General features: G+C 33.3%; 1 protein-coding gene across 2 annotated transcripts in view; it reads right to left on the reverse strand.

Moving 5' to 3' along the window:
- unc-5 overlaps positions 1-26,963 on the reverse strand; it is a 912,443-nt gene that overhangs the window by 324,861 nt on the left and 560,619 nt on the right. For both annotated transcript variants that reach the window (XM_072527515.1, XM_072527514.1), the window contains exon 4: positions 2,633-2,914. In XM_072527515.1, coding sequence (XP_072383616.1) covers positions 2,633-2,914 — 282 coding nt within the window. The remainder of the gene's footprint in view (positions 1-2,632; positions 2,915-26,963) is intronic.

A 26,963-nucleotide genomic window follows, 5' to 3' on the forward strand; every position in this document is an offset into this window, starting at 1 on the left:
GGTCCAAATATCTTCCTTAGTATTTTGCGCTCAAATATTCTCAGTTGATTTTCATCAGTGGTTGAGAGGGTCCACGTTTCACATCCATATGTGACCACTGGTCTAATTACTGTTTTGTAGATTCTTAGCTTAGACTCACGATTCAGTAACTTACTTTTCATTAAGTCTTTGTATGCATAAAAGCACTTATTACCGCTAAGAATCCGTGCTTGTATTTCTTGACTGATGTTGTTGTTGTCATTTATTATTGAGCCTAGGTAGGGAAAAGTGGAGGCATATTTATAGGTATGGTTGTCTACCTTCAGATTCTCATGTTCATTCGATTTTGTGCACTCCATATATTTTGTTTTGCTTTCATTTATATATAGACCAAACGTAGCAGCTTCTCGTTTCAGTTCTATAACTTTTTCGCTTAATACCCTTTTGTTGCGGCTTCTTATGGCAACATCATCCGCATATGCGCATATTTGCATAGATCTTGTATTAATACAGCCGTTTATATCCAGTTTTCTAACAACAGCTTCTAAAGTTAGATTAAAAAGTGTTGTTGATAAGGCATCCCCTTGTCTAACTCCATTTTCAATATCAAAGGCCTGCGTCATATTTCCATCTATTCTCACCATAGCTTTGGAACCCTCCAGAGTCATTCGTATAAGTTTAACCAACTTATTGGGTATCCCTAACATAGATAGTTGCTTTAACATCTTTTGTCGATCTACTCCATCAAACGCCTGTTTGAAATCGATATACAAGTTGTAAATAGGTATGTTATATTCAACACATTTTTTATGTATACCTCTTAACATATGTATTTGGTCTATAGTTGACCTCTTTGGTCTGAAGCCACATTGGTATTCACCAATAATCTCCTCCGAAAACGATTCCAGACGGCTGTATATAATTCTTGATAATATCTTGTAGATGACATTTAAAACTGTTATGCCCCTATATATAATTTTCAAAAACGAAGCTTGAAATTCCTGGTGTAATTTTTCCATAATCACATTATTTTTTTAAAATTCATATATTATGATGCACATTCATTTTCAATTTTTGTAAAGCGTCAAGCGACACTTCATTAGCGTTATACGAAGCAAGAATTTTTTATAACTCCATTCATTCCGTACATCACAACTAGTCTTATAACAGTTAAATAGAATTTTCCGTTTAGTTTCATTGAAATCTTTTTACCATACAACACACCATTCACCTCCTTCCAGTTCATACATTATTCCAGAAAACGCTGTTTCTGTTCTACAGTTTTTACCTCCTTTTAACCTCTTTCTTTAAGATTCTGTCTCTACTCTATCAGTCTTTGCTTTAAATCCCCTTAGTCATTCGTACTACCAGCACATCAGCACCAACAGCATTAACCACCCGAAAATGTTACCCTATAGTTTCCCTGTCATCTAATTTAACATTAGTTGATACTCTCTTATGTACATATCTCATCATCGTCACATGCTTTTAAAGTAAAAATTCAAAATAACTATTTTGAAGAGTTCAACATAGAGAACTGAGGCATGGAATGCTTCGGTGTACCTCATCTTTAAAATTGTACTAGAGAGACAGATGCACAATTGAACCACCGAACAAAATTTCAGAAATCTCAAAAATACTTAAACCTTTGATGCACTTTCCAACGCAGCCGAAAATATAAATTTGATTACTAATAAAGCCAAAAGGAATGGACTACTAATCAAAAACAAGAAGAAAAATTAGGGCATTGTTCACTATAACTTTGAAGTGTATGCAACTAAATTCAGTCTAATTTTATTTTTAACAGTTGTGTAAATATCTACAAACTTTTTCTTTGTCTTCTGTACCTCAAAATATTGCTTTATAAATAAAATTATTAAACAAATATGCTTTATATAAAGTCAAAATTTTCCGTAACAGTCGAAAACACAACGAATCCGTTTGCGGTTTCGTAGCCACTGCCGAGAACCATTCTCGCAACTACCGGAGGTATTTCAAGTTGAAAATAATCAACCGGAGAGACACTCGAAGACAAATTAAGATCGGAGTGCCGTTCTGGCACCGATATTTCCTTTGTAACTAAGACTGAGCTCCGACCTATGGCACTCTTTCCTGTTGAAAATTTGTCGGCATTTATCATTAGACGCATACACCAATTACTTGCTTTAAAATATCTTTTATGGTAAATGAGTGGATTTATGAGCCGCTGTCGCTTTTGACAGTTAAAAATCTGACGGAATGTTTGCAAAAATAACTAATTCGCAACCAAATAAAACAAATAACAGTTTGAGTTGACAAAGATGAAGTTATTGTGTGTGGAATTCTTGTTGATGTAAGGTTTTGAAGTTTGTGTTTTGCTCGTTCTCATCATAGTTTGTTATGTTAATTATAATATTTATTGCTTGGTTTCTGCGGCGCTTTTATCTTGAATAAAACTGTGGCATTCACAATAAACTGTGCTCGGGTTAAGAGGGAAAATAATTTTGCACGCGATGGCTAGTTCAATTTTTTGAAGACATTTGTAGCACAGCTAGTAAATGGTGAAAAATTAGTTTCCTTTGATGGACTTATAGTAAGCAGGCTTATTAATATATTAAAAATTATTAATATTGCTACAGTATTGTATAAAATACTCTGTATATAAACTACTTACCGTATACAACAATCTGGGACGTAGGGGCCATCCTCTTGGCAGCAATATTCTCTGCTACACAGGTATAGTTGCCGGTGTCTTGAGGCCTAGCTTGCCCTATCAACAAATGCCCCTCGCTGGTCACTAGTACGTCAGTGTCCGATTGCAAGATTTGGCCGCCTCTGAGCCAGTAGACCCTGGGAGGCGGCATGCCAGCGGGAGCGACACATTTTAAATCGACCTGATGGCCGATTTCTACGTTGTAGGTAGATTCGGGGTTGGCTTCGAACTGCTTCTTTAAATCTGGAAGAGAAAAATATATTATATAAACTGTATGATAAAGATAAGTAAAGGTTACACAAAATATAAAAATTGTCTAAATTTCCTATTCATCTCTTATATCTTTCCTATTCAATTAAAAACGTTGTTGGTATTAGTTGTTCGCAGTATATTGTAGTTGTTTTGATATCTAAAATAGGAACTTCCTTTTTCGTCGAAAACAAAAAATGCTTTGAAAGTAAATAAATATGCTTAAGGTAAATGTACCTTTCACCGACCACTTAAGGTTTTCCTTATAAGCAGATTCAATAATAAGAAGAATACATATTTATTTTTCTTTGCATAAGTTTTAAAGATAAGTTTTAATCTTTCCGATTCAGCTAGTAATATAGAAAAAATAATATTATACAAGTTTAATTCTTTTTTTAAATGTTTCAGTAATTATGTACAATTTCATTAAAATGCTCCCTTCACCGACCGGCTTGAAAAATACTTATCACCGACCGATTTTGTTGTTATTACCGACCACAAGCACCTAATTACCGGACATTTCAGTCCTATCAGCGACCTGCTTAGGGGACTACTTATTTAAGTAATTAACAACATAATATTAACTTATTTATTTAAAAATAATCATATGTGCTGGCTTAATTGAAAAAACAAACTCAGTTGAAGATTTTAATATTTTTAAAAATATAAATTCATAATACAACAAACAAAAAGTTACATAATATATTCAGCATGTATAATAGATTCAACTTTGGTGTGAAATAATTTTATTTTTTTATTATTATCATAATTACAATAAAAAACATTATTATAATAATATATATTATTTATATATTATTATAATTTATATATTATAGGATTAGGGGGGTTTTTAGATTTGAATACTGAATTTATGGAAATATTTTGAGGTTTGAGGTTTAGTATGAGATTTTTGAGGTCTAGGATCTGGGAGTTTCACGATGTTCTGTATTACGGCCCTTGATCTTTTTGTTATTCAGTAATGACGTATCTAACCAGCTTGATGCTTTAGATTTGACGTAATTTTCAGATAATACTTCTCTTGTAGGAATTGTAAACATCGTAAACACCATGAGATTTGCAGATGACACGGTAATTATGACTGAGAGTATAGAAGAACTACAAACTTTACTAGATGCAATAAATAGTGAATGCATTCAAATGGGACTTGACATCAACACAGATAAGACCAAATTTATGATAGTATCGAGGAGTCCAATAAATAATGAACAACTAACCCTTGGTGGACAGCAAATAGAGAGAGTGACAAAATATAAATATCTGGGAGCTTACATCAACACAGAATTAGATCCAGACCAAGAGATCAGGGTACGAATAGAAATGGCAAGGGCAGCGTTCTTAAAATTCAAGCAATTGTTCTGTGTCAAAAATCTGAATACTGCGCTGGAAACTGAGGTTTGTTGAATGTTACGTCTGGTCCCAAATATTGTACGAGGTAGAAACATGGACGTTAAAGGCGTAAATAGTTGAGAAGCTTGAAGCCTTTGAACTTTGGATATACCGGAGAATGTTAAGAATTCCATGGACTGCCAGTGTCACCAATGAGGAAGTGCTGAGAAGGATGGGTCGAGACAAAAAATTGTTGAGAACAATAAAAGTACGCAAGACTGCATACCTTGGACATATACTGAGGAATGATAAATATAGTCTTCTGCAGGTCATCATACAGGGTAGAGTCGATGACAAAAAGGAAGTAGATAGAAAGAGGAAATAGTGAGCACAGACCTATACAAAATTGGCATCTCTTTGCAATATTTTGATTGCAAAACATTTTTTGACTCGACTTACTATTAGCAGGTGTCAATCTAATAACCTAATTTTAAATATAGATCAAACACAAGTAATATATTTATTGTACCTATATATGATCAAATGTATATAATGTAGTATGAAGGAGGAAATGTAGTGGCCTTTTTTACAATGTTTTTTAAGTAGGTTTTGGCGCTATAAGTAGGGCGATAGTTTGTTCCCATCAAATCATAGTCTGAGATTCTGTCTCTGCTTGCGAGTAATTGTTAGTTCTTAGCATAGATTTGCTGTACGGTAACTAGAAGTCAATTTCTTACAAATCTTGGGTTAGGCTCTAAATGTTTATAAGAATCTAACCATTTTTCTCTGTTCTGCCAATTTTTTAAATGTTATCTTTTAATAAAACCATTTATATGATAACAAAAATCAAATTTATGTTTATAGTCGACAAAATGCGACAAGCAGTTGTTTTCCTTTAAAGTTTAAATTGATTTAAATATTAAAATATTTAAATGATTTATAAGTGACGAATGAAAAACAATGAGCTAGTTAAATTGGAGAACGGAGACCAAAAGATAGCATGAAGTCCAAGGTCCAAGTAAAAGACAATTCGACAGAAGAAAAAAGGACATAACGTATAACTACTGTCAAGTTATGGCCCTAAAAGATCTGCGCGTAGTGGCACTTATGCCGAAATCGAATTTTTATCGTTTCCGAAACAACGCATAACTCTTCCCTCACTAATATAAACTCATTACTTTAGAATACCCTACTTCCTTATTTTTCCACGCTCTCGTATTTGACATTGTATACACGACACACATGTTATTTTTCGCCCCTTATACCATCCAAAAATACACTTCAAAGGTTTCGAAAAGCGCAAGCGTGAAGCGTGCCGAATAGCAAGCCATGAAACGTCCCGCGTTTTGCGTTTGTCTTTTGTTTTTGTAGACTTGTGATTCATTACGCTTTTGTAACGGTGCAACCTTATGTTTTCATCTAGGATGTCATGGAAAATTAAAGACGAGAAAGTGTGTTTTAATAAATTCATTAGGCAGAGACGTTTATATTTATATGTTTACGTTTGTGTACCTACTTTCATCTCAAAAAAGAACTCGATCGAAAAGGAAAAAGTTGGCCGTGTTAAAGGATTGTAAATCTATTAACATACATATCCTGTATTTAAAAATAGTCTTATGTTATGTGTACTTCGTGGTGCTCTTTAAAATAATATACAGATTTGGAAATTAGTACATCTTTTAGATCTAGAAAATATGTTCAAAGTTTTGCAATGTAATGTAAATGCTTTCGTCCTAAATACTCAAAAAGGTAAACATATTTTAATTTTATTTAATGTACAAGTACTTGAGTAAAATACGACTGAGAGATACATATCGATTATCGATGAAATCCCTTAAACTATTTGGGTTTGACTAGAGTTTGGAGTAATTGTAAGGTGGAAGGCGACAACAACTGGATATTATGGACTGCCAGAAAACCTGATAAATCAGGACGTAATAATGTCATAACTGAAATTAGGGATATCAAATGGATGATCATTTATGACCATATGTCAGCCAGATATGAGCCCAAAGTACTTTTCCAAATGGATATTTGCCCACGAAAGGGATGAAACAGAGAAAATACTCGATCCATACTTAGGGTTATGGATAAGGTGCTTTTTTGAAAGTAGACGTAAATATAGATGAGGCGCTTTGAGCTATATTGTCATTAAGATGAAAATAAGTTTTTCCGTTTAAGAGGTGTTAGATTAAATTCTTTATTTTTGAGAGATACTTTCTAGAACTTAGCTTCTATATTTAGCTTCGTCTGCGGATTTTCTATGAGTTAATAGATTCCAGTCGTCGGTATAATCAAACTGATGTTGTTAGTGTTAAGCCGGGCATAGACATGCATATTTCCTATTTGGAAAGAAGCGACTATTATAGTGTGTATGGGTTTCTCGAGACGAATAATCGCTCTTTGGTGTTCCCATCGCCAGTCGATATTTTATCTAGAATCAAAGAAGATAAATAATTGTGATTGTGACTTGATACGCATATTCATGTAAACTTAAAACTTAAACTTACTTAAACAAACTTAAAAACTTAAAACAACTTAAAAAAAACCGAAATCTCGTTTATATTGCTTGGCAAAGAATAGAACGCAATATGGGTGGAAAATATTCTGTTGCAGAATTATAGAAAAAATAGATGCTCTGATGGCGTCGGCGTCGTTTAGGGATTGTCGGAATAAAAAATTAAGAAATCTATAAAAAGTGAGACAAGGACGGATGGCGTATACTTCTTACGGTGCCTATCCGTTCCGGATGTTGGCGGTCAGCATAGCTATCTTAACTTTACTGGCAGATATTCGGAATAGTCCGGTTGTAGACGCATTGAACCACTTCCTTAGGTTTTGAAGTCAAGTGGTAAATCGTGACTTCTGAAAAGAGACTTCATCTTTACGAACGCTGATCTTGCTTTCCCTATGCGCTGTTTTATTTCAGTAGAGTGGTCCCATTGACTGTTTATGTTAGTACCAAAATATTTGTAGCTGTTTACCCTGTCAATTGGCTTTTGGTTTACCAACAGATGAGTATTTAATATTTCGCGCTTACTAACTACCATGTACTTTGTTTTGTTCATATTGAGATCCAGCTAATATTCCTGACTTATATCTGATATGCGCGACATTATTAATTGTAAACTATCTAGGGTATCTGCAAAAACTACTGCGTCGGAGCGAAGATACGCTCCGAGTACATGTTAAATAGCACTGGAAACAGAAGGCATCCTTGTCTCACTCCTCTATCTATGGAGACTGTCAACTGGTGATCATTACTGTTAGTTCAAGTATACTTAAATGTTTATTGCTCAAATTCGCTTAGAACCCTTACTTACAAATGTTTTATAGAAAATTACAACTTCAAACAGGTATAACTTTAATACAAATAAAAATAAAACAAATATTGTTTGAAAGTCTATAAATTAAGCTTTAAAATGAGATTTTGTTAAGCTCATTTTTTGCATGCGTAGAAGACAAGTTACGATCAAAAAAGCTTCGAAAAATATATATTTTGCAACTATTTTGCACTAATTTTACAATATCTCAAGTTCTAAATATTGGATTAAAGTATAGTAAACGCTATTTTCTTTGTTTTTGAAGTTATACTTCTATACGCGCGCTCCACGTTGGAAATTTGTACGGGAGTGAATCGGTGAAATCATTACATATGTAAGATAATGAGTAAGAGAGAGACATAAGATATATTTTCTCTCTCTTCCTCTCTCGAGACTAAAAATGTTCCTTTTGTATATATATTTAATATTATATATATATATATATATATATATATATATATATATATATATATATATATATATATATAATGTTATATATTTTATGTATATAATATAATATTTATTAATATTTATTAAATGTTCATAATTATTTTAGACTTTTGTATTTCAAAATAATAATCTCAATAAATCACTTTATGGCCGAGAACTGTCAATTTTGAAATACGTTTGTGTCATGTCTAATTGGCAAATATTTTACGTGTTTGGTTCATACGCTGGTGATTGTGAGTTCGAATCCCAATATGAATTTCCTTTTTTATTTTTGAAATATTTAAAAACCCCACGTTAATTTTATTAAATATATGTAATATACGTAAAAATGCTAAACTTTAAATTAAAAGGAAAATTTACAACATAATCCGAGTTGTTGGTTTTTGAAGATATACTTCTAGACGCGCGTTCGACTTTGAAAATTTGCACGGAAGTGAATCGGAAATTTGCACGGGAGTAACAAACCTCGTTAGGCATGTTAAATTATAAATTAAAACTTGTAAATATCTCAAGAAAGTTCAAATGTGTACTAATATACACAACAAACAACAATTAAATATTTTATTTATCACTGTCAGATAAATTGACAGTTGTATCACCAAACAATATTTTTTTTATTAATATTGTTATCATGGTAAATTAAACATATGCGTAAGTAAGTTATGTATACCTATTGTCATTTTTAAATACTGATGAATATTATTTATAAATTATTATTATTACACGCGAACGCGTGTATAAAAGTTTAACTGCTACCGGCAGTCCCACTGGACTGCCACACCCGTTTTTTTTTGTTGAAGAAACAAACTGTATTTGAAAATATTTAGTTTACGAACTAGAGCCTTACAAACAATTAAAATGTTTATAACAATTGTTTGACCACTCGTATCGAAATCCAAACTCGAAATTTGTAATTAGCAGACAAAAATATATTAAAAAGAACTTGGGTGGTTGAAAAGGTCACGGCAACCTTGATGCTCCCCAGACTAGTATTCGAGTTTGTATATTTGATTGTTCAAGTGTGTTCGATAAACCGAAAACAATTACTTTTTGACATACTATCTACTGCGGTTGTTATGACTTTATGTTTAAAGTCATATAGTAATATAGGAGAAAATTAGTTCACGTGAAACTGGAACACGAGTGGTTTCTTATATCTTAAACATTTTTCCACGCTCACCCACATCACCCCTTAAGAAAACAAAAGCAAAAGAAAATTATTTTCGTTGTAATCCATATAAGTGGCAGTAATACATCCAGACAACGAGAAATTTAATACAAATATTGTTTTTCCAACAGGAAAAAAACCGTATCCTACTTAACAATTAATCCATAACCGAACAATATATATTGTGTGCCATCGAAAGAAAAATCTTATAAGTTGATTAACTAGATAATACGATAAGGGGAGAAAACGTCAGAAGCGTAGAAGGGGTTTTTAAATAATGTTGAAAATATCGTACATTATTTTCGATAGAACAATTTAATTTCTAACGAATAGATCAATTTCAATTCAAAGTTTAGTCTCTGTAAGTGAATTTCTTGCATTGCATTTTTGTCATTTTCTTTATAGTTGGCATTTATTTTATAATCTAGGACACTTATAAATCCCTGATCTTAACGGATATCTTTAGTCAGACGGCCTTTCTATATGCATAGTTTTTAAAACTAAAATCATTCAGATATATAAGCATGTACATTTAAACCTCTTTTTAACAGACACTCTCAACAACGTCGCGACCAGTAAATTCTGTGCAAAGAATAATTCTAAAGGGGCAAATGTTAATATTTTCTAATAAATGGTCTCTAGGTCTAAAGTCGCAAAATATGATATAGTTAGGATTTTCCAATAAGTTGTTGGTGCCTCTGACCTCTGTATTGTAACGAAATATCTACTATTATTGATTGAAGTTTCCAAAGAAATTGTATGTTCACCTGAACATCTACCTACATAATTACATTTTGCGATGCAAATAACGATCATCAAACGGATGTTTTTATGTTCGAAAAAAAAAATCGATGTGATACATGTGTTTAGACCGTTAGAAGAAAAATTTGGAATTGAAAAGACTGAAGCCAGTGAAATGTTTAAACATAGACAGTATGGGAGATACAAAATATTGACCTGCTCGATCGCCGGATTTAAATCCTCTATATTTTAATACACATTAGTTATTATTTAATTTTAATATATACTAAAACCAGTCAAATAAAGTACACAAGGAATTTTGAAAATACTAAGATTATCGCATTTGCAGTGCCATTTTAATTGGTCAATTTTGTAATAGGTTGCCTTCTTTATATTTTATTATAAAGCGATTTTGTTATCTAGCAATGGACCTGCATTTCTGTAAATAATTTCCAGGTTTTTGATCGGGAACATTTTTGCTATAAAATTTGTTATCCCGAGCGTGTATTATGATCCATTTCCGAGATATATCCCACAGTCGCTTTTACCCACCTGTTGGCCACACGGTACATGATGTATTCGACACGTAGGTTAGATCGCAAAAAATCTGGTAAGCTAAACGTTTTGTAGAGAGAAAAACATTGATACTGTTTGATATAGTTTATAAGGATAGGAAGTGATGAGAAAAGTTTTTTTTTGATAGGCGTAATAAAACTAAAGTAGAAGTAAAACTGACATCGAAAAGAATCGTAATTAGTAGTTAGTAGTCCAGTTATCAGAGTTCTAATCTCTAATAAAAGCGTCTAGCGAAAGCTATGGATTTCTCTTGATGGCTTTGTATGTTTAGATCACTTTTCTGCTATAGTTTTTATCAAACTTTGATAATTCTATAAATTATAGTAAACAGAAGTCTCACAACCCATTTAACTATGTTATTTTGATTTCAATATCACACTTTTGTTTTAATATACATTACTTCTTATCTCTTCATAAATGACCTTTTTTAGTGTACTGATAGTTATTACCAAGTTTTGAACCCCTTCTCTAGCTATACCAAGAACGACAATGTAATAGAAGGTAATAACATTGGATATCCGATACGAGCTAAGAATAAGACGTCAGTCATCCAATTATGGCGGTAAGCGGGCAGCGGGATGACACCAACAGTGCCAACGTGAGCTACGCAAGCCAGCCGAGCGGGGTAACCAACCCTGCAACCCTAATCCAGCCATTGAGGCTTCTCAGACTTGTAATCTGACGACCTGCGACGTCTTATATACGTCGCAACGGCCTTTTCGCCGTAGTTGGGAAAGTGTTAAAGGGATTTTTAGATCAACGGTTGATATTCTATTGTGTTGCTGCCTTTTTCTTTAAGTAATAATGGGAATCAGTTTATTTTTGATTCACATTACTTCAGTATTGACGAAAAAGATAGGAAACACATATATATTTTCAAAAATAAATATTCCTACCATAGCAAATAAGAAAAATATTAAATTAAATAATGGAAAAGAAAAGTATTTTTGAAGTATGTAAACAATGTATTTCCTAGATGAGCGCTTAAAAAGCCATCTTCAGAGCTATGGTCGATTTTAAAGTATCACTACTAGGAGAGAAAAAACAATACAGAAATTTTCTTTTTAAGCTGGTTCTATGTTTAAAATGTATGTATAGCGGTATTAGGCGTTTTAGGCCCAAAGCTGGATGGATAATTTCCATCGTTGTCTGTTCTTAGCTATCAGCTTCCAATCTCTCTGACATCTTCCATCACTACATCTCTCTATTTCTCTCTTGGTCTTCTTCTCTTTTTTTGTTGCTCTCAGGTATTGTCCAAATAATATTCTTGAGGAGTCTATTAAGTTGCATTCTTTCTAGATGTCCAAGCCATCCTAGACTACGTTTATTCACCACTTTTGTTATTGTAGAGTTAACATACAATTGGTACATTTCTGCATTACTTCGTCTTCTCCATTCTCCCTATTTTTCCACCAAACATTCTGCGAAGTATCTTTCTTTCCTATGCTTCCAATCTTTTCTGTATTGTTTTGCTCATAGTCCATGTCTCGGAAAGGTATAGCGTTGTGTGTCTAATTATAGTTTTTTATACTCTTATTTTTGTATTACGAGATATATCTTTGGCCTTAATTATTTTGCTGATGACTCCAGCATATCTGTTGCTCTTGGTCAGTCTCAGGTTGATTTCAATTTATTCATTACATGTCTGATCAATACGAGTACTAAGTACCTAAGTACATATATTTAACCACGTTTTTGAATTCCACAACTGATCCATCCTCTACCTCCAATTTAAAGGACCCCTGGTGTTTATTCCTTTTTTGCTCGAGATTTCCATGTACTTGGATTTATTAATAATAACTTTCAGTCCAAAAAAAAACAAAAAAATTACACCGGATGATACAATGGATATTTCAGAAAGCCATAAATGGAGAACAACTCCCAAAGGAATGGACGGCGGCATATATGACATCTATATTTAAGAAAGGAGATAGAAAAAAATGCGAAAACTACAGAGGAATAAGCGTAATATCATCAAAAGGAAGATTATATGGGAAGATACTGCGAGAAAAGATAGAGCAAGCGATAAAAGGCAAAATCGGGAAGGATCAGGCAGGCTTCACGGCAGGAAGATCATGCATAGACCACATATACACACTGGAACAACTGTTGGAAAAGAAAAAAGCAAAAAATAGAGATATACACTTGACATTTGTGGACCTGAGAAAGGCGTATGACTCTGTACCGAGGTCAGAACTATGGGAGGCAATGTACAAATTAGAAATACAGACGGAACTCATAGAAGCTACAAAGGCTCTGTATAAAGAAAATAAAGTGTCCATTAAAATGGGAACAAGAATCATAAGAGACTTCACCACAACAAAAGGGCACCTGCAGGGTTGTTCCACATCTCCAACCCTATTCAAAATATACTTAGAGAAAGCCTTGACTACATGGAAAAGAAAATGCGAAGGCATGGGAGTACCGGTACGGAACGAATACTTATATACGTTAAGTTTTGCAGACGATCAAGTAGTGATTACACAAGCCCAAGACGATCTCAGCTACATGATGAAGAAACTACAAGAAGAATATACAGATATTAACCTTGCGAAAACAGAGTACCTATCTACAAGTGAAGAAGACATAGAAGATCTACAGATTGATGACAACAATCAAAGGAAAGGATAAATTCAAATACCGGGGGTTTATAATCACGAAAAAGGTAACAACAGAGGAAGAAATTACACATAGATTAGGACAAACAAGAACAGCAATCCGACAACTTAACTCAGTATGGTAGGATAGACACCTAAATATGAAGACAAACACGCAGATCTATAAAACATTAGTGCGAAGTATTATGATATATGGGGCTGAAAATTGGATCATAAACAAGAAAAACAGCAGTAAGATAGTAGCAACAGAGATGGAATGCCTGCGAAGATGCTGCTGAGTAACAAGAATGGATAGGAGAAATAATGACGAAATAAAGCAAAGAACATCAATAGAAACAGACATACTAACATATATAGAACAAACAAGACTAAAGTGGTATGGACATGTAAGAAGAACTAGCGACAGCAGATGGATAAAGAGAATAACCGAATGGAGCTCCATAGGAACGAGGAAAAGAGGACGACCCCGAACTTTCAGTCCCATTTTATAGCTTTCCCGAATCGGTCCTTTTGCTATATTTGCCAGTTCTTTTCCATTTCTTGTAATGAGAACCACATCATCAGCGTATTTTAAGCATTGGTACTCTTTGTATAAAATAATGCCGGACCTATTTATCCCACGATCCCTTACAATTTTTCTAGAACTATATTGAATAGCAAGGTAGACAACGGGTCTCCTTGGCGAACACTTTTTTTCACTTCGAATTCTTCGGAGACTGTACCGTTGTATTTCACAGCAGAAATCGTTTGTCTAATTGTCATTTTTACCAATCTTACTATTTTTTCTGACACTTGGAATTCTGTTAGCGTATCTATTAATTTGTTTCTGTTTATAGTATCGTAGGCGGCTTTGTAAGCAATTTTGTAAACAAAGTCTATCTACCTATCTAATTAGCCTTCTTCGGTCCATCTTTGGACATAGGCCTCCCCAATCCCTTTCCATTCTTCTCTGTCTGTCGCTAGTCATCCACCTAGAGCCCACGTGCTTCTTGATATCATCTGCCCATCTCATTTGGGGCCTTCCTCTGCTTCGTTTATATTCCCACGGTCTCCAACTTATAAGAATTTTGTTCCACCGGTCTTCTTTTTGTCTTATATTGTGTCCGGCAAATCTCCATTTCAATTTTGCAACTTTTTGTCTAACATCTTTCACTTTTGTTTTCTCTCTTATCCACTCGTTTCTCTTTTTTTTCCATTAGTCTTATGTGCAACATTTGTCTTTCCCTTGTTCTTTGGGTTTTTATGATTTTATCCATGTTTGCTTTTGTAAATGTACACGTTTGGGAACCATAGGTGAGAACAGGGAGTACGCATTGATTGTATACTTTGGTCTTAAAATGCTGTGGATATCTTTTGTTTTTAACAATGTAGCTTAGTTTGCCAAATGCCGCCCATGTCAGTCTAACTCGTCTTTTTATCTCTGCTGTTTGGTTTTCTTTGTTAAGTTTTATAATTTGACCCAAATATATATAATCCTGAACTTGTTCTATTTAATCTTGTCCGATCCTTATTGTGATGTCTTCATCTGTATTTGTTATGATTTTGGTCTTGCTATAATTCATAGTAAGGCCTATCTTTCCAGCTTTTACGTCCAGTTCTTTCATCATTTCAAATAATTCTTCTTTTCTATCGGTTATCAATAGGATGTCATCAGCGTGCCTTAGATGGTTCAAGCATTGTCCACAAATTTTTATACCTTTTTCTTCCCATTCTAATCTTTTAAAAATATCTTTATTTTTAAGAACTTTTGTTGTATGTTACTCACAGTAGCAGTATCGTGTTTTGCGTAGGTTTCTTGTATATCTTTTTGATAATCCTGCACTACCTCAAATTTTCGCAGTTTTTTAAAATTAAATTTACGTTGCACTTTCTTTTGCCGTTTATACTTATTAAGTATTGCATCTCTCATATTAATTCTAACCAAAAAATGATCATAGTGTACGTTAGCCCCTTTGCACGTTTTCACATCTGTTATTAAATTGGCGAATTTTTCTTGTATTAAGCTGTGGTCTATTTGATAAGTTTTATTTGATCCCGGAATCAATTCATGATCTACCACCAATAACTAGTGCTCAACGTTGCAAAGCTTATCGGGAACGTAAAAAACAAATATTAATCTTCAAGAGTTGATGGGCTTGGGCCCGCGCAAAAACATCATACCAAGCGATAATACATAATACAATTATTTTATTCAATTTTAAAAATATTATTTAAAATTAACAGGTAGAGCTTCGCGCTAGGCTACAGTACCGCCTACTGAACCCTTTTTTTTTCATTTAGCTAGTAACTTTTCAACTAACCCTGGTAATTTATTTTTGTTTTGCTTCGGGCATCGTATGAATTTAAAATGTTGCGCATTTTAATTCCATCCGCAAACATATACATCCGTGACGTATCGGATCATACCGCCATTCCCATAATAACGTAATATATTAACAGATTTATACAGCCGGTTTCACACAGCCCATAAAAAGCGACAAAGATTCCTTTATTTTCAGTTATGTCACAGAATAGAGCTGCCTAATCTATCCCAAAGGAAAAAGCCGGGAGAGTAATGCATACCGTATAAATCCCCACTTCGCAGTTATACTGCGCGAATATTCTAACAAGTAACGTGCATTATTTAAACTCCCAACCTACATATTCATGCACACGAAAATAGAGACATAAAAACCGACAGTGGTGGGGATTACAAAAAAATATGAGACATTGTTTTTAACTATTTGTTAGTCATATCACAAGGTTTTAGAATCTAGAATTAGCTCATTCTAAGTCATTTGCTATTTTAAATAAGTCATTATAGCGTTTTTAGAAAGAGAGAAAGCCTTTAACATTATTTAACTAGGGATATCAGGTAGATATGATCAAAAAAGTAGAATATACTAACCGCAATTCCTCAGTTTTTATCAAACAGTTCTTTTTCGAGCTCTGATAGAAGCAAAGATTGTGTAGTGGGACAATGTTCTATTCAGTTTTCAAAGAATCATCTAAATAAACAACATAATGTATCTCTCTTTGATGCGAAAAAACAATAGCAGTTCATGAGGCTATGTTAAATATCGGCATTATCAAAGCTAGATATACAGCAAGTGGACAAACTGCTTCAGTAGAACTTCTAATATAACTATAATATAAGAAATAGCATGGTATATTTGTTTTTAAAGCAAGAAGCCACTTCAAGACGGATGTGGCAATATGAGTTTATGGCTACCCAAAACTTTTGACAAAATCGGAAAAACCTTAATCAGCTCCTGGTCGGCATATTTAACAAGTAAAAGTAATAATTATAAGCTTTGACAAGAGACCCTTGAAGCTGAATTTAAAACCGATCCATTTGATATGAATCTTACGAGAACCTTCTAAATTGTTTCTTTTGAATATATTTATTGTTTCTTTTGAATATATTTTTTTAGCTTTGCGCCTCTTTCATATAGGATCTTCATTTTTCGAAATTCAGTACTTTTCTTTTTTCATATTATCTCTTACCCCTTTTTGGTTTATCTTTATGTACTGCCAAATTTTTAAAATTGCTTTGTATTGTCTTTATCTCTGCGGTTTAGGCTTCCCTATTTACATTTTTCCATTTTTCTATCCTGGATCATGATAATATCATATCAAACCTTTCGCAGACACGTTTTGTCCAAAGCATCTCTCCCCAGATCTTCTTTTGTCTAGCATTTGTTCCAGTTTTACAATTATATTAAACAAACCTGTTAACCTTCTTGTCCTGACGCTATTCCAATTTTCCCAGGGATATCATGGTCCAACAACTTTTTACTTGCAGTATTCTAAAAATATTACAGGATATACAATAAACAAGTACAAATTGGTCAACATATAGCTAAAAGTTAATGGCAACATGTTAAACCACCTCAGATTCGCTGACAACATCGTAATTATAGCGAGCACATTCGAGTTAAGACAAATTATGATTGAGAAACTCGCAAACAGCTAAAAATAAATAACAAAAACATTGTCGTCTTTTATTTGACTCGAATTTACTATATCCACCTCCGGTCAAATGACGATTTTACTAACCGCCTAAAGCGTTTCTTTTTTTTTTCTAAGGTTTCTCCTTCATTGATAAAGACCAGTATTTTTGCTTCACTTTGCTCCTTATTTTTTCTTCAATATTTACTTTTATTATAATCTCTTTAAGTAATCATGTACTTGTTTGACAATGAAATGTCCACTCTGTTAATTTAATAGAAATTGCATTCAGAGAACTAATGAGACAAAAGAGGTTTGGAGCTTAGTCCAAATGCAATCCTACTCTCCCATAGAATTTATATCTCCCTTGTTGTTCGCGCTAGATGCTAGATATGAAAATGGTTCATATCCTTTTGCGTTCTAAAATTATTAGAATAAACAACTTTAGAGTATGTTTATAATTAGCCATAGATAGATAGATAGATGTATCAATTATATCTTTTATTGTTTTAATAATTTTTGTGTTAAACCCATCAGGATCTTTGCTGTTACTATTTTTTATTTCTGTAATAGCTAAGTCAACTTCACTAAAGTTCACTGGCTGAAAGCTAAAACACGGGATATTTTTCTGTGGTATACACTTTAAATAGTCATCAAGAGTTAGCTGAGGAACCTCAAGTTCATTTATTACTCTCTCAGCAGTTGAGCAGAAGTGGCTATTAAAACTATCTGCATTGAGTTTAGAATTATCAGTGAAGAAAACATTTTTATGTTTGTTACCATTAATTAGTTTCCACATAGCTTGTTGAGAGTTGCCAGAATTTTTTATAAACCTATCATTTGCATTAATTTTTGCAAGTTTGATGGCTTCCCTGTACTCTTTTCTAAGTTTGATAATGGTACTTCTAGGTGCAGCAATGGGATCGTTTCTATTTATTGCTATAATAAATTGAAGTCTCTCACGCATTTTTCTCAAAGTGTCTTGAACCAGTTTACTTTTTTACCTGGATTGTTTTTATTCAGCAGTTTCGATTTTTCTGGAAAAGAGATATTTATGGAATTTAATAACACATCAATTAGCATTTTAAATTTTAAATTAATGTCCAAATTATCATTGTATACAAAATTAAGGTTGCAATTTAGCAGAATCTGGTTCAGATTGAAGAGTCCTTCATCTGTGATAGGTCTATAACAAACTCTGGTTGCACAATTTGTGGATGAGTAAGCTATCTGAAAGGAAATACCTCTGTGGTCAGATGTGTGAGTGAGATCCACAGGTTTTGTGGTACCATCAACATTTGTGAAAACATTATCAAGACATCTATTACCTCGAGTATTAAATTTAACTTTTTTTGTAATATTGTAAGATCTAAAAAAATTACAGAGTTTTAAAGCTCTGATATCTGTTTCATTAAAATGGACATTAAAGTCACCCGTAATTATAACAGGTTTATGGACATTAATTTTTTTAAGAGCTTTAGCCATAATGGTAAAGAATTTGTCTAAATCACCATCTGGAATACGATAGACAGTGATAAGCTGCACATTAGATTTATTCAATAAAATACCTGTAATCTCACAATGTTGTTCAGAAGAGAGATTTTCAAGATTCAAATGATTAAAACTTACGTTATTTTTAGTATATATACCTACACCTCCATGAGACTTGACCGTCCTGCAAAATCCAGAAACCATACGATAGCCTTTAATATTGACAGTATGTAGCTCATCAGGTAAAAGCCAGTGCTCATTAAGACACAAACAATCAGCTGAAATATCATTAAGCAGAACTTCAAAATCTAGAAAAGAGTTACGTAACGATTGAGCATTATAGTGAATGACATTTAAACGATTTTTAAATTTAATAATACTTTTTGAAGAGGGTCCAGTTACATTGGCATCCTCCTCTTCACAAAAAACTTAGATACCACTGCACTCTTTGGCCAAACATCTTTGTTCCAAGCTCTCTTTAGGTTTTCTTGATTAATGGTGACCTTCATGGATCTATATGCTTCAGGCATTTTTGATTTGTGTACCATACGTTGGACTTCAGGAAATGATACAGCTAACATTTTATGTAAATCATCAGGGGTTGTTTGCGGTTTAAGACGTGTGATATGCAGAGACCATCTCATTTCCACCAATTAAATATTGACGTCTACGTTTACGACGATTCTGAGTCAACCACTCATCTCTCTTAATTTCACCATCAGTTTCTTTTAAATTTTGTATATCTAAATTTTTTTGTTGATTAACGGCATCGTGAATAGCGCGGCTAACATCTTTCTTGTTAAATATACGATTTTTATTATTGTTTACAATTTGGTTGTTATTAGCTGTTTTAAATTGACTTTTAACCTCACCAGTATTATCACTAATGACAGTCAGGCCAGGTGAAGGGGACTTCGAATGACTGGGTTTTGCATCCACCTCTGACACATTCGTATTATTTTCAGCTACTTTAACATTCATTGACCTTAAGCTTAAGCTTAATTCGACGTCGCTTAAATTACCATCAGAGGTTTCGCTCGGCAAATGGTATAGAGGAAACTGGTTGTTTACGTTTTTTACTCCATTATTTTTGATTAATTTAATTTTTTCTTGGAGTTCGCGAATTATAAAATTTTTGTGATTAAGTATAATTTTTAAATATTCTACTTCCCTTTTTAAGACATCTTCTTCAATAATATTCACATCTTCAGTAATTACGAGTTCAGCACTAGTCTCACTGACAACCTTTAAATTTGAATCACAACAGATCATGCCTTGATCGACAATTTTTACATTTTTCATTCTTTTAGCACAGCTGGGGTGAGCTAATAAGGAGCAATTTACACATTTTAGCCCATTACTCACTTTTTTAACACAGTGAATACACAAACAACTTAACACGTCCTTCTCAGTCGACGCCATCTTGAATTGAGCCAAAAGCTTCCAAGATAAAATATTAACTTCCTCATTCTTCACTTCGTTTCGTCTCTGTTTCGCCTATAGAGGTTTTAAAATAAATGCTGGTTCGTAGATCGGACACACGCATGGAATAAATAAAAATTATTTTAAGGAAATTTCCATCCATTCTGTTGGGAGAATAAATTAATTTTTATATCGCGTCACTTTCCTTTGCGCGGTCTAGAGAAAGGTCGACTTCAAGTTGGAGTCCGAACCCAAAAAGGGGAGTTCGTAAATCACCGCAATTTAGTACTTTCCGCATAAGAAATGAGAAAAATAGAGTTAAGTAATATAAGCATTTAAGTACCCTTTTAAATAGTACTCATAGCCTCATTTAACAATATGCAATTAGGCAGCTGAGCAGAAATAAAATTAAGTGTTTAAAGTGAGTGTCATGCCGATTAGATGAAAATGAGCAGAAGTTTTTTAACTTCACTTAAAACCTGTAATAACAGTTGGAAAAACAATGGTAAATATTTTCTAATATTGGACAAAGGAAATATACTTGGTTTTAATTTTAATTTTTGTTCTATTTGTATTTAACGCAGTACAGTGCTTCGTTTTTTTATATAGGGAATGTCCCTCAAACTTTTTGTATTTCAGAAAAACCTTATTTTTTTTTTAATATGGACAACAATGGTTTTTTTGTGGACAACCCAAAATTTTGTATGTTCAGTACTCTAGTAATCAAAGGATAATTAGTATACTTTTTGTTTAGCTATATTTGTATGTATATTTTACTAGATAATAAGTTATCATACCTACATTTATCATGATATGCTCATAACTGAGGTAAAGTCATAACAATTTTCTTATCTTTACTATTTAATTTCAGTATCATTTAATTTAAAATAAAATTCACACTTTTACTTTACGTGGTTATAAAGTTATTCCATATAGTTCTAGAAATATTTGATTGATTAAAACCTGATTTATTTTAATTTAAATTTAAATTTTGCTATTTACATTGTTTGGTTTGTCTATTTTATTAATATGTTGGTATTAATATATTAACTTTTACTTGGTTGAACTTTCAAGGAAAGTTATTAATTACTAGCAATTGTTTACTTATTACTCTCTCATAATCTTCCTTTCTTTTGGGAAATAATAAGATATTGCTAAAAGGAATGTAGAGCGACGTATAAGGTAAGTGTGTTGTTTTCTCGCTCTTTTTAACTATGTATGTATTTTGTTTTTATAGAGAAGTTTAACATATTTGTCATTATTTTAGAATCTTTCTTAATTCAATCTTCTCATATGTCAAGTGACGAGTTTTCCTTGTCTCTCGAAAATGGACAAGGTGGCGCCGTTTATTTTTCCCTTTTTTTTGTACCAACTTCTGTTTTATTCCATTGGTACGTGACAATTCCCAACTTTTTTATTAAAATATTTGCCCTGCTAGATCAATACACCCACGTCCCAAAACTCACCCTTGTGTCTTTCAAAACACTTGAGCGCCGCAATATAAATATACTTGCACCTGGAACTCTTATTTCTCTTTTAATGCCCAATATCCATTCCAAGCTAAGTTACGTTACTATAAAATAGTTCATTATCTTCCTATATTGGTTTGTATAAGTACAGGCTAATTTTTAAGTATTTTTGTTTTTCACGTATTCCTGTATCAGTTATTCTTTCCCATATTTCCGCATATATACTAAATAAACTCTATTTTACTCAAATGTCTTGCAACTCCACGAATTGTGTTAATTTAGTAGCACACTTAATTTAATTACCATTCATCCTCGTGTTCCTCGTCGCTTCATAACTCTACTCCCGTTCTTTCTTGTGATACGCTCCTGAAACGGCAAAGATGAAGCCACCAGTTGGGGATTATCCTAGCGGATATTATATGAGTACGTATTCTCTGGAAAATTATATACTTCTGTTTTGTTATTGCAAGCATACATGCTCTTCCAATTCCATATTCCAGTTGTGGCAATTGTCTGTGGATTTGGAGTATTTTCCTATTTTCTATTAGCGGAGACCCAGTCGCTTTTGTGACGTCCGGAAAATAAGGGGCTCCCCCGAGACGGATCGTCACTGATGTCTCCGAGATTGGTAATTTATCCATGTTTTATCCAGTTTAATCGGAACTGGGACGCTTGGATGAAAATGGTAAAATGTTCGTTTAAAATAGATACGAATGGAATTTGCAATTTGGATTTTAAATGCAGTGGATTAAACAAATATAACAGAGTTGAAGTTTTCGTTACTGTTTTTATTCTATTGCGCTGAACTTGTCTAATGAAAATAAAAAAAAAATTACATGAAAGCAGTCATATAAAGCCATAGTAAATGAAATTCTAGCTAAAAATAGCTAAACCGCAAACTAAACTTCTGATTTGTTTTCATCCTTCCCAGACAAGCTTAAGTCTGTTAAAATATTTATATTTTTGTCTTTATATTTACAGGCTTTGACTTCTGTCCAAATATCGTATAACTCTTCTTTCGGAATTAGTGGGCTTAAAAGATATTTTTTTAGTTGTGAAAATTATGGAGAGGGTCTAATAAAGTCCCCCTCTATAGTATTTTCTCAACTACAAAACTTAAATTAATAAATTTTGGGTTACTGAAAGACTTCTGCTCACTATTAGTCACGCAGACATTTAATATGGCAAACGGTTGCCATTGTAAGATAATTTTAAAAAGAAGCACGTGGCTATTAATACTATATTTGAAATGTCTTGGGTCATTCAGTGGGGTTCTAGATTCGCGCCATTTCAAAATGGTGGATACATTTTGCCTACTATTGCCTACTAATTTCTACTCGAATTGACGCAGAGATTACCTACTTCTTCGGATTTTGTGAATAAAGAAATAAACAATAATTTGCTCTTTCAACGAAATATTATTGAAATTTAGCTTAGTTTAATATCCAAAACGTTACTCCTAATCTTCCCAGAAAGTATCGATTGAGATTTTCCAAATCTCAAACATTCCCTGTTTCACTCCCTGAAAATCCTGTTACAAACACTCGAGCTTTTCACGCAGTAGTACAAGTTGTAGATGTTTAGCTATCTTTCCAGAAAGATCCTAGATTGTCACATATTTTTTTAATCGGTACGGTTAAGTCGGTTAGCTTCCTTTACAAAATGTTGCTAGCTTGTCATATAATTCTTTTTTTTTTAATCAGTAATCGTTATTGACCTCCACGCCACATCAGTCTTACCTGCATTTGTTTTCTGCTAATTTAAATCATTTTAAGTTATTAGATTAGATTTGTGTATCGACAAAGACTAGAAATCGTATTCGAGTGTAAGAAATACCGCAAATATTATTAGTTGTAAGAGATTAGGTATAAGTTATTAGTATGTTTTGATCAAGTATTTTATGAGAGAAAAAGACCAGGAAAAAACCTACCCCGACATGGTAAGTATTTGGTCTTACATTTAGTTTACTCTCAATAAATCAAACGATTGATTTCCTCAAAAGTTGGATCATTCTTTGACCATAAGTTGAAACTGCAATACTCTTCTTTTTTGTCTTATTACTTTATCTCTTTTGGATACCGACGTCCCACATCAAACTAGGAATTTAATGCTGTTTTCATACAGCCTAATCTTTATCTGCTTCATTTGGTTGAAAACCATTTTCCAGATACATCACAAATCTTAGTATCTTTCATTCGTCATTTGACAACCAGCTTTTATCTTCATTTTTAATAGGAGGCATTTGCATGTTATTGCTGGTTCGTTGAGCGAATAATCACTAATTTGGTTCACGCCACATCAGTCTTACCTGCATTCGTTTTCTGCTAATTTGAATCATTTTAAGTTATTAGATTAGATTTGTGTATCGACAAAGACTAGAAATCGTATTCGAGTGTAAGAAATACCGCAAATATCATTAGTTGTAAGAGATTAGGTATAAGTTATTAGTATGTTTTGATCAAGTATTTTATGAGAGGAAAAGGCCAGGAAAAAACCTACCCCGACATGGTAAGTATTTGGTCTTACATTTAGTTTACTCTCAATAAATCAAACGATTGATTTCCTCAAAAGTTGGATCATTCTTTGACCATAAGTTTTTGAAACTGCAATACTCTTCTTTTTTGTCTTATTACTTTATCTCTTTTGGATACCGACGTCCCACATCAAACTAGTAGTTTAATGCTGTTTTCATACAGCCTAATCTTCATCTGCTTCATTTGGTTGAAAACCATTTTCCAGATACATCACAAATCTTAATATCTTTCATTCGTCATTTGACAACCAGCTTTTATCTTCATTTTTAATAGGAGGCATTTGCATGTTATTGCTGGTTCGTTGAGCGAATTATCACTAATTTAGTTTTATAGTATCGTAGCCTTATCTACTGCCATATTTTCCTTGTTTTCCTTTTTATTTAGAAACTAATTTCAGAATTTGTTAGGGGGAACTTTTTCCTTGCACTTTCCTACATATTGCAAATTTGTTACATTAAGGTACTTTTTCAGTCTATGTACTTGTTTACTCAACTAGAATGAAGCTTTAGATGGCATTTTCACTAATGTTGATCAATATATTCAATGAATAAAGTAACAAAAGTATTACATGTTATGTCTTTTAGTTAACCACAAGAAAAACAGACAAAATTGAATACTTCGGTCACATCATGAGGAACGGCGAAAGATATGGGTTGCTACAATTAACTCTTCAACAGTAGAAGGAAAACGAGACCAGGAAGGCGAAGAATTTCCTGGCTGAAAAATCTACGTACATGGTTTAACACAACAACCACAAACCCTTTCAGAGCCGCAGATTGCAAAATACAAATTGCCATGATGGTCACCAACATCCGAAACGGATAGAAGAAGCAGGTCTTTTAGAAAAACAAACATGGATAGTGATCACTATTTAGTTAAAGCACGATTTAAAGAGAGAATCATCATCATCATGCAACCTCTTCTGTTTACTGCTGGACATAGGTCTCTCCTATTTTTCGCCACTCTTCACGGCTCTGTACTTCTTGTTGCCATTTCTTGGATATTCGTCTAATGTCGTCCATCCAGAGTGTTAGTGGTCGTCCTCTGCTGCGTTTGTCTTTTCGTGGGCGCCAGTCAATTAGTTTTCTGGTCCATCTTGTGTCTTTCAGTCTCGCTATGTGACCTGCCCAATTCCATTTCAGCTTGGCTAAACGTTCGACGACATCACTGATACCTGTTCTTTTCCTTAAGTCTTGATTCCTTATTTTGTCTTTTTTTGTCACGCCGAGAATTGATCTTTTCATGCGCCTTTGTGACATCAAGGCGTAAAAGAGAGAATATCCAATTTAAAAAAGGAATTCTAGGAATGGAGAGAAAATATCGACATTAATAAACTAAAAGATCCCGACATTGCAAATGTATACAGACAGCAAATAGTAGATCAAATAAGGTCAGAAAATTTAGAAGAAAAAGAAGACATTAACCAACTATGGGCAAATATACGAGATATTGTGTTACACAAATCGGTTCATATATTGGGAAAAGCAAAGTCAGAAAAAAGAAATCATTAGTTTAATCGTGAGTGCGAAATGGCCACAAATCACACAGAGATGAAAGGACGCAGCGTATCAAAAAATCATCGACGCAGGTTATACATGGAAAACAAAGTCTAGATGTCTTAGAAGAGAGGAAAAACGTATACGGCAACGTAAGAAGAGGGAATACGAACAGAACATTTTCAATGAGATACATAGTTTAATCGATAAAAATGAAACGAGGAAATACTATAAATTCTAGAAAAGTAACTGGAATATAATATAGATACTCACCATCTCTTCGTCGAATTCAAAGCAGCCTATGACAATGTGAAAAGAACTGCATTATATAATGCAATGATAGACTTTAAGATCCCACCTAAGTTAGTTAAGTTGACCCAACTAACAATGCAAAACGTCAGCTCATGCGTTAGAACTGAAGGAGAAAATAATAATAATTAAAAAAAATAATATGAGCATTTTACAGACTAATATTTTAATAATTAGTAATTTTCTTCTCCTGAGTCTAAAAAATAGGTATTACTTCTTAGATAAACTCCTCGTACATCATTAATGATAAAACAAAAGCGGTAAAAAATCAAGTTCTCGATACGTAGACGATACAAATCTAAGTTGATCGAGCATTTTGTGCCTCGCAATGGTCATTAATTTTCCGACTCCACATGTTGTAAACGATAATCTAAATTGGTTTTGTTTACATGGCAACACCGCACATCGAAATGTTATTTTCTAGTTTAACCAACATCCCGCAGTGGCGTATTAAAGAGAATATAAAAGGGGTTGAACAAATTTGATACTCACCAATGCACAACTTGTATATTTTTTTGTATCGTCTCTCTCGATTCCTTTTACTCGATCCTCTTGCATGCTCGTTCTCAAGTTACTCCCACATCGTCCAACCATCTGCTTTAAGGCCCTCCTTTTTTTGTTTGCCTGACCTAAGCTAGTCTTAACAGTCTAAGTTTGTACAAATCATATATCATGTCCTTCTGTCGATTCATTTAGTTGTTTTCTCTTATTCTCCATGCATTATCTTCTTCTTGTACCAAACCATATATCCATAACGTTCAGGGTGTCGCATCACAAGGGCAAAATACTCCAATTTTTGTATTTTTACGGTTTTCACTACTTCGGGTTAGTCTTTAAATGTTGAAATACCTCTTCATTTGTCACTCTATCAATCCAGCTTATATTTCCTTTTATTGCGTATTTTCATCTCTTTGCTCATATCCCAATTGTCATTTATATTTGAACCGAGATAAGTAATGTAGTTATGTAATCGTCTACCGGTGTTTAGCTGACTACTGTAAGTTTTAAGCCATATTCTTGGCATTATCCAGTATCACTGTCAATTAATAACTGTAGTTCTTTCGCAGATCACTGATTTTTTCAGTGCAGTTCTTCGGTTGGCCGTGATACCGACATCAAACCTGGCAAATGCATGTCCTATTCTTATTGTAAATTTCCCCATTATTTAT

Source organism: Diabrotica undecimpunctata, chromosome 3 (genome assembly GCF_040954645.1).
Source record: "Diabrotica undecimpunctata isolate CICGRU chromosome 3, icDiaUnde3, whole genome shotgun sequence".
NCBI classification, from domain to species: Eukaryota; Metazoa; Arthropoda; class Insecta; order Coleoptera; family Chrysomelidae; genus Diabrotica; species Diabrotica undecimpunctata.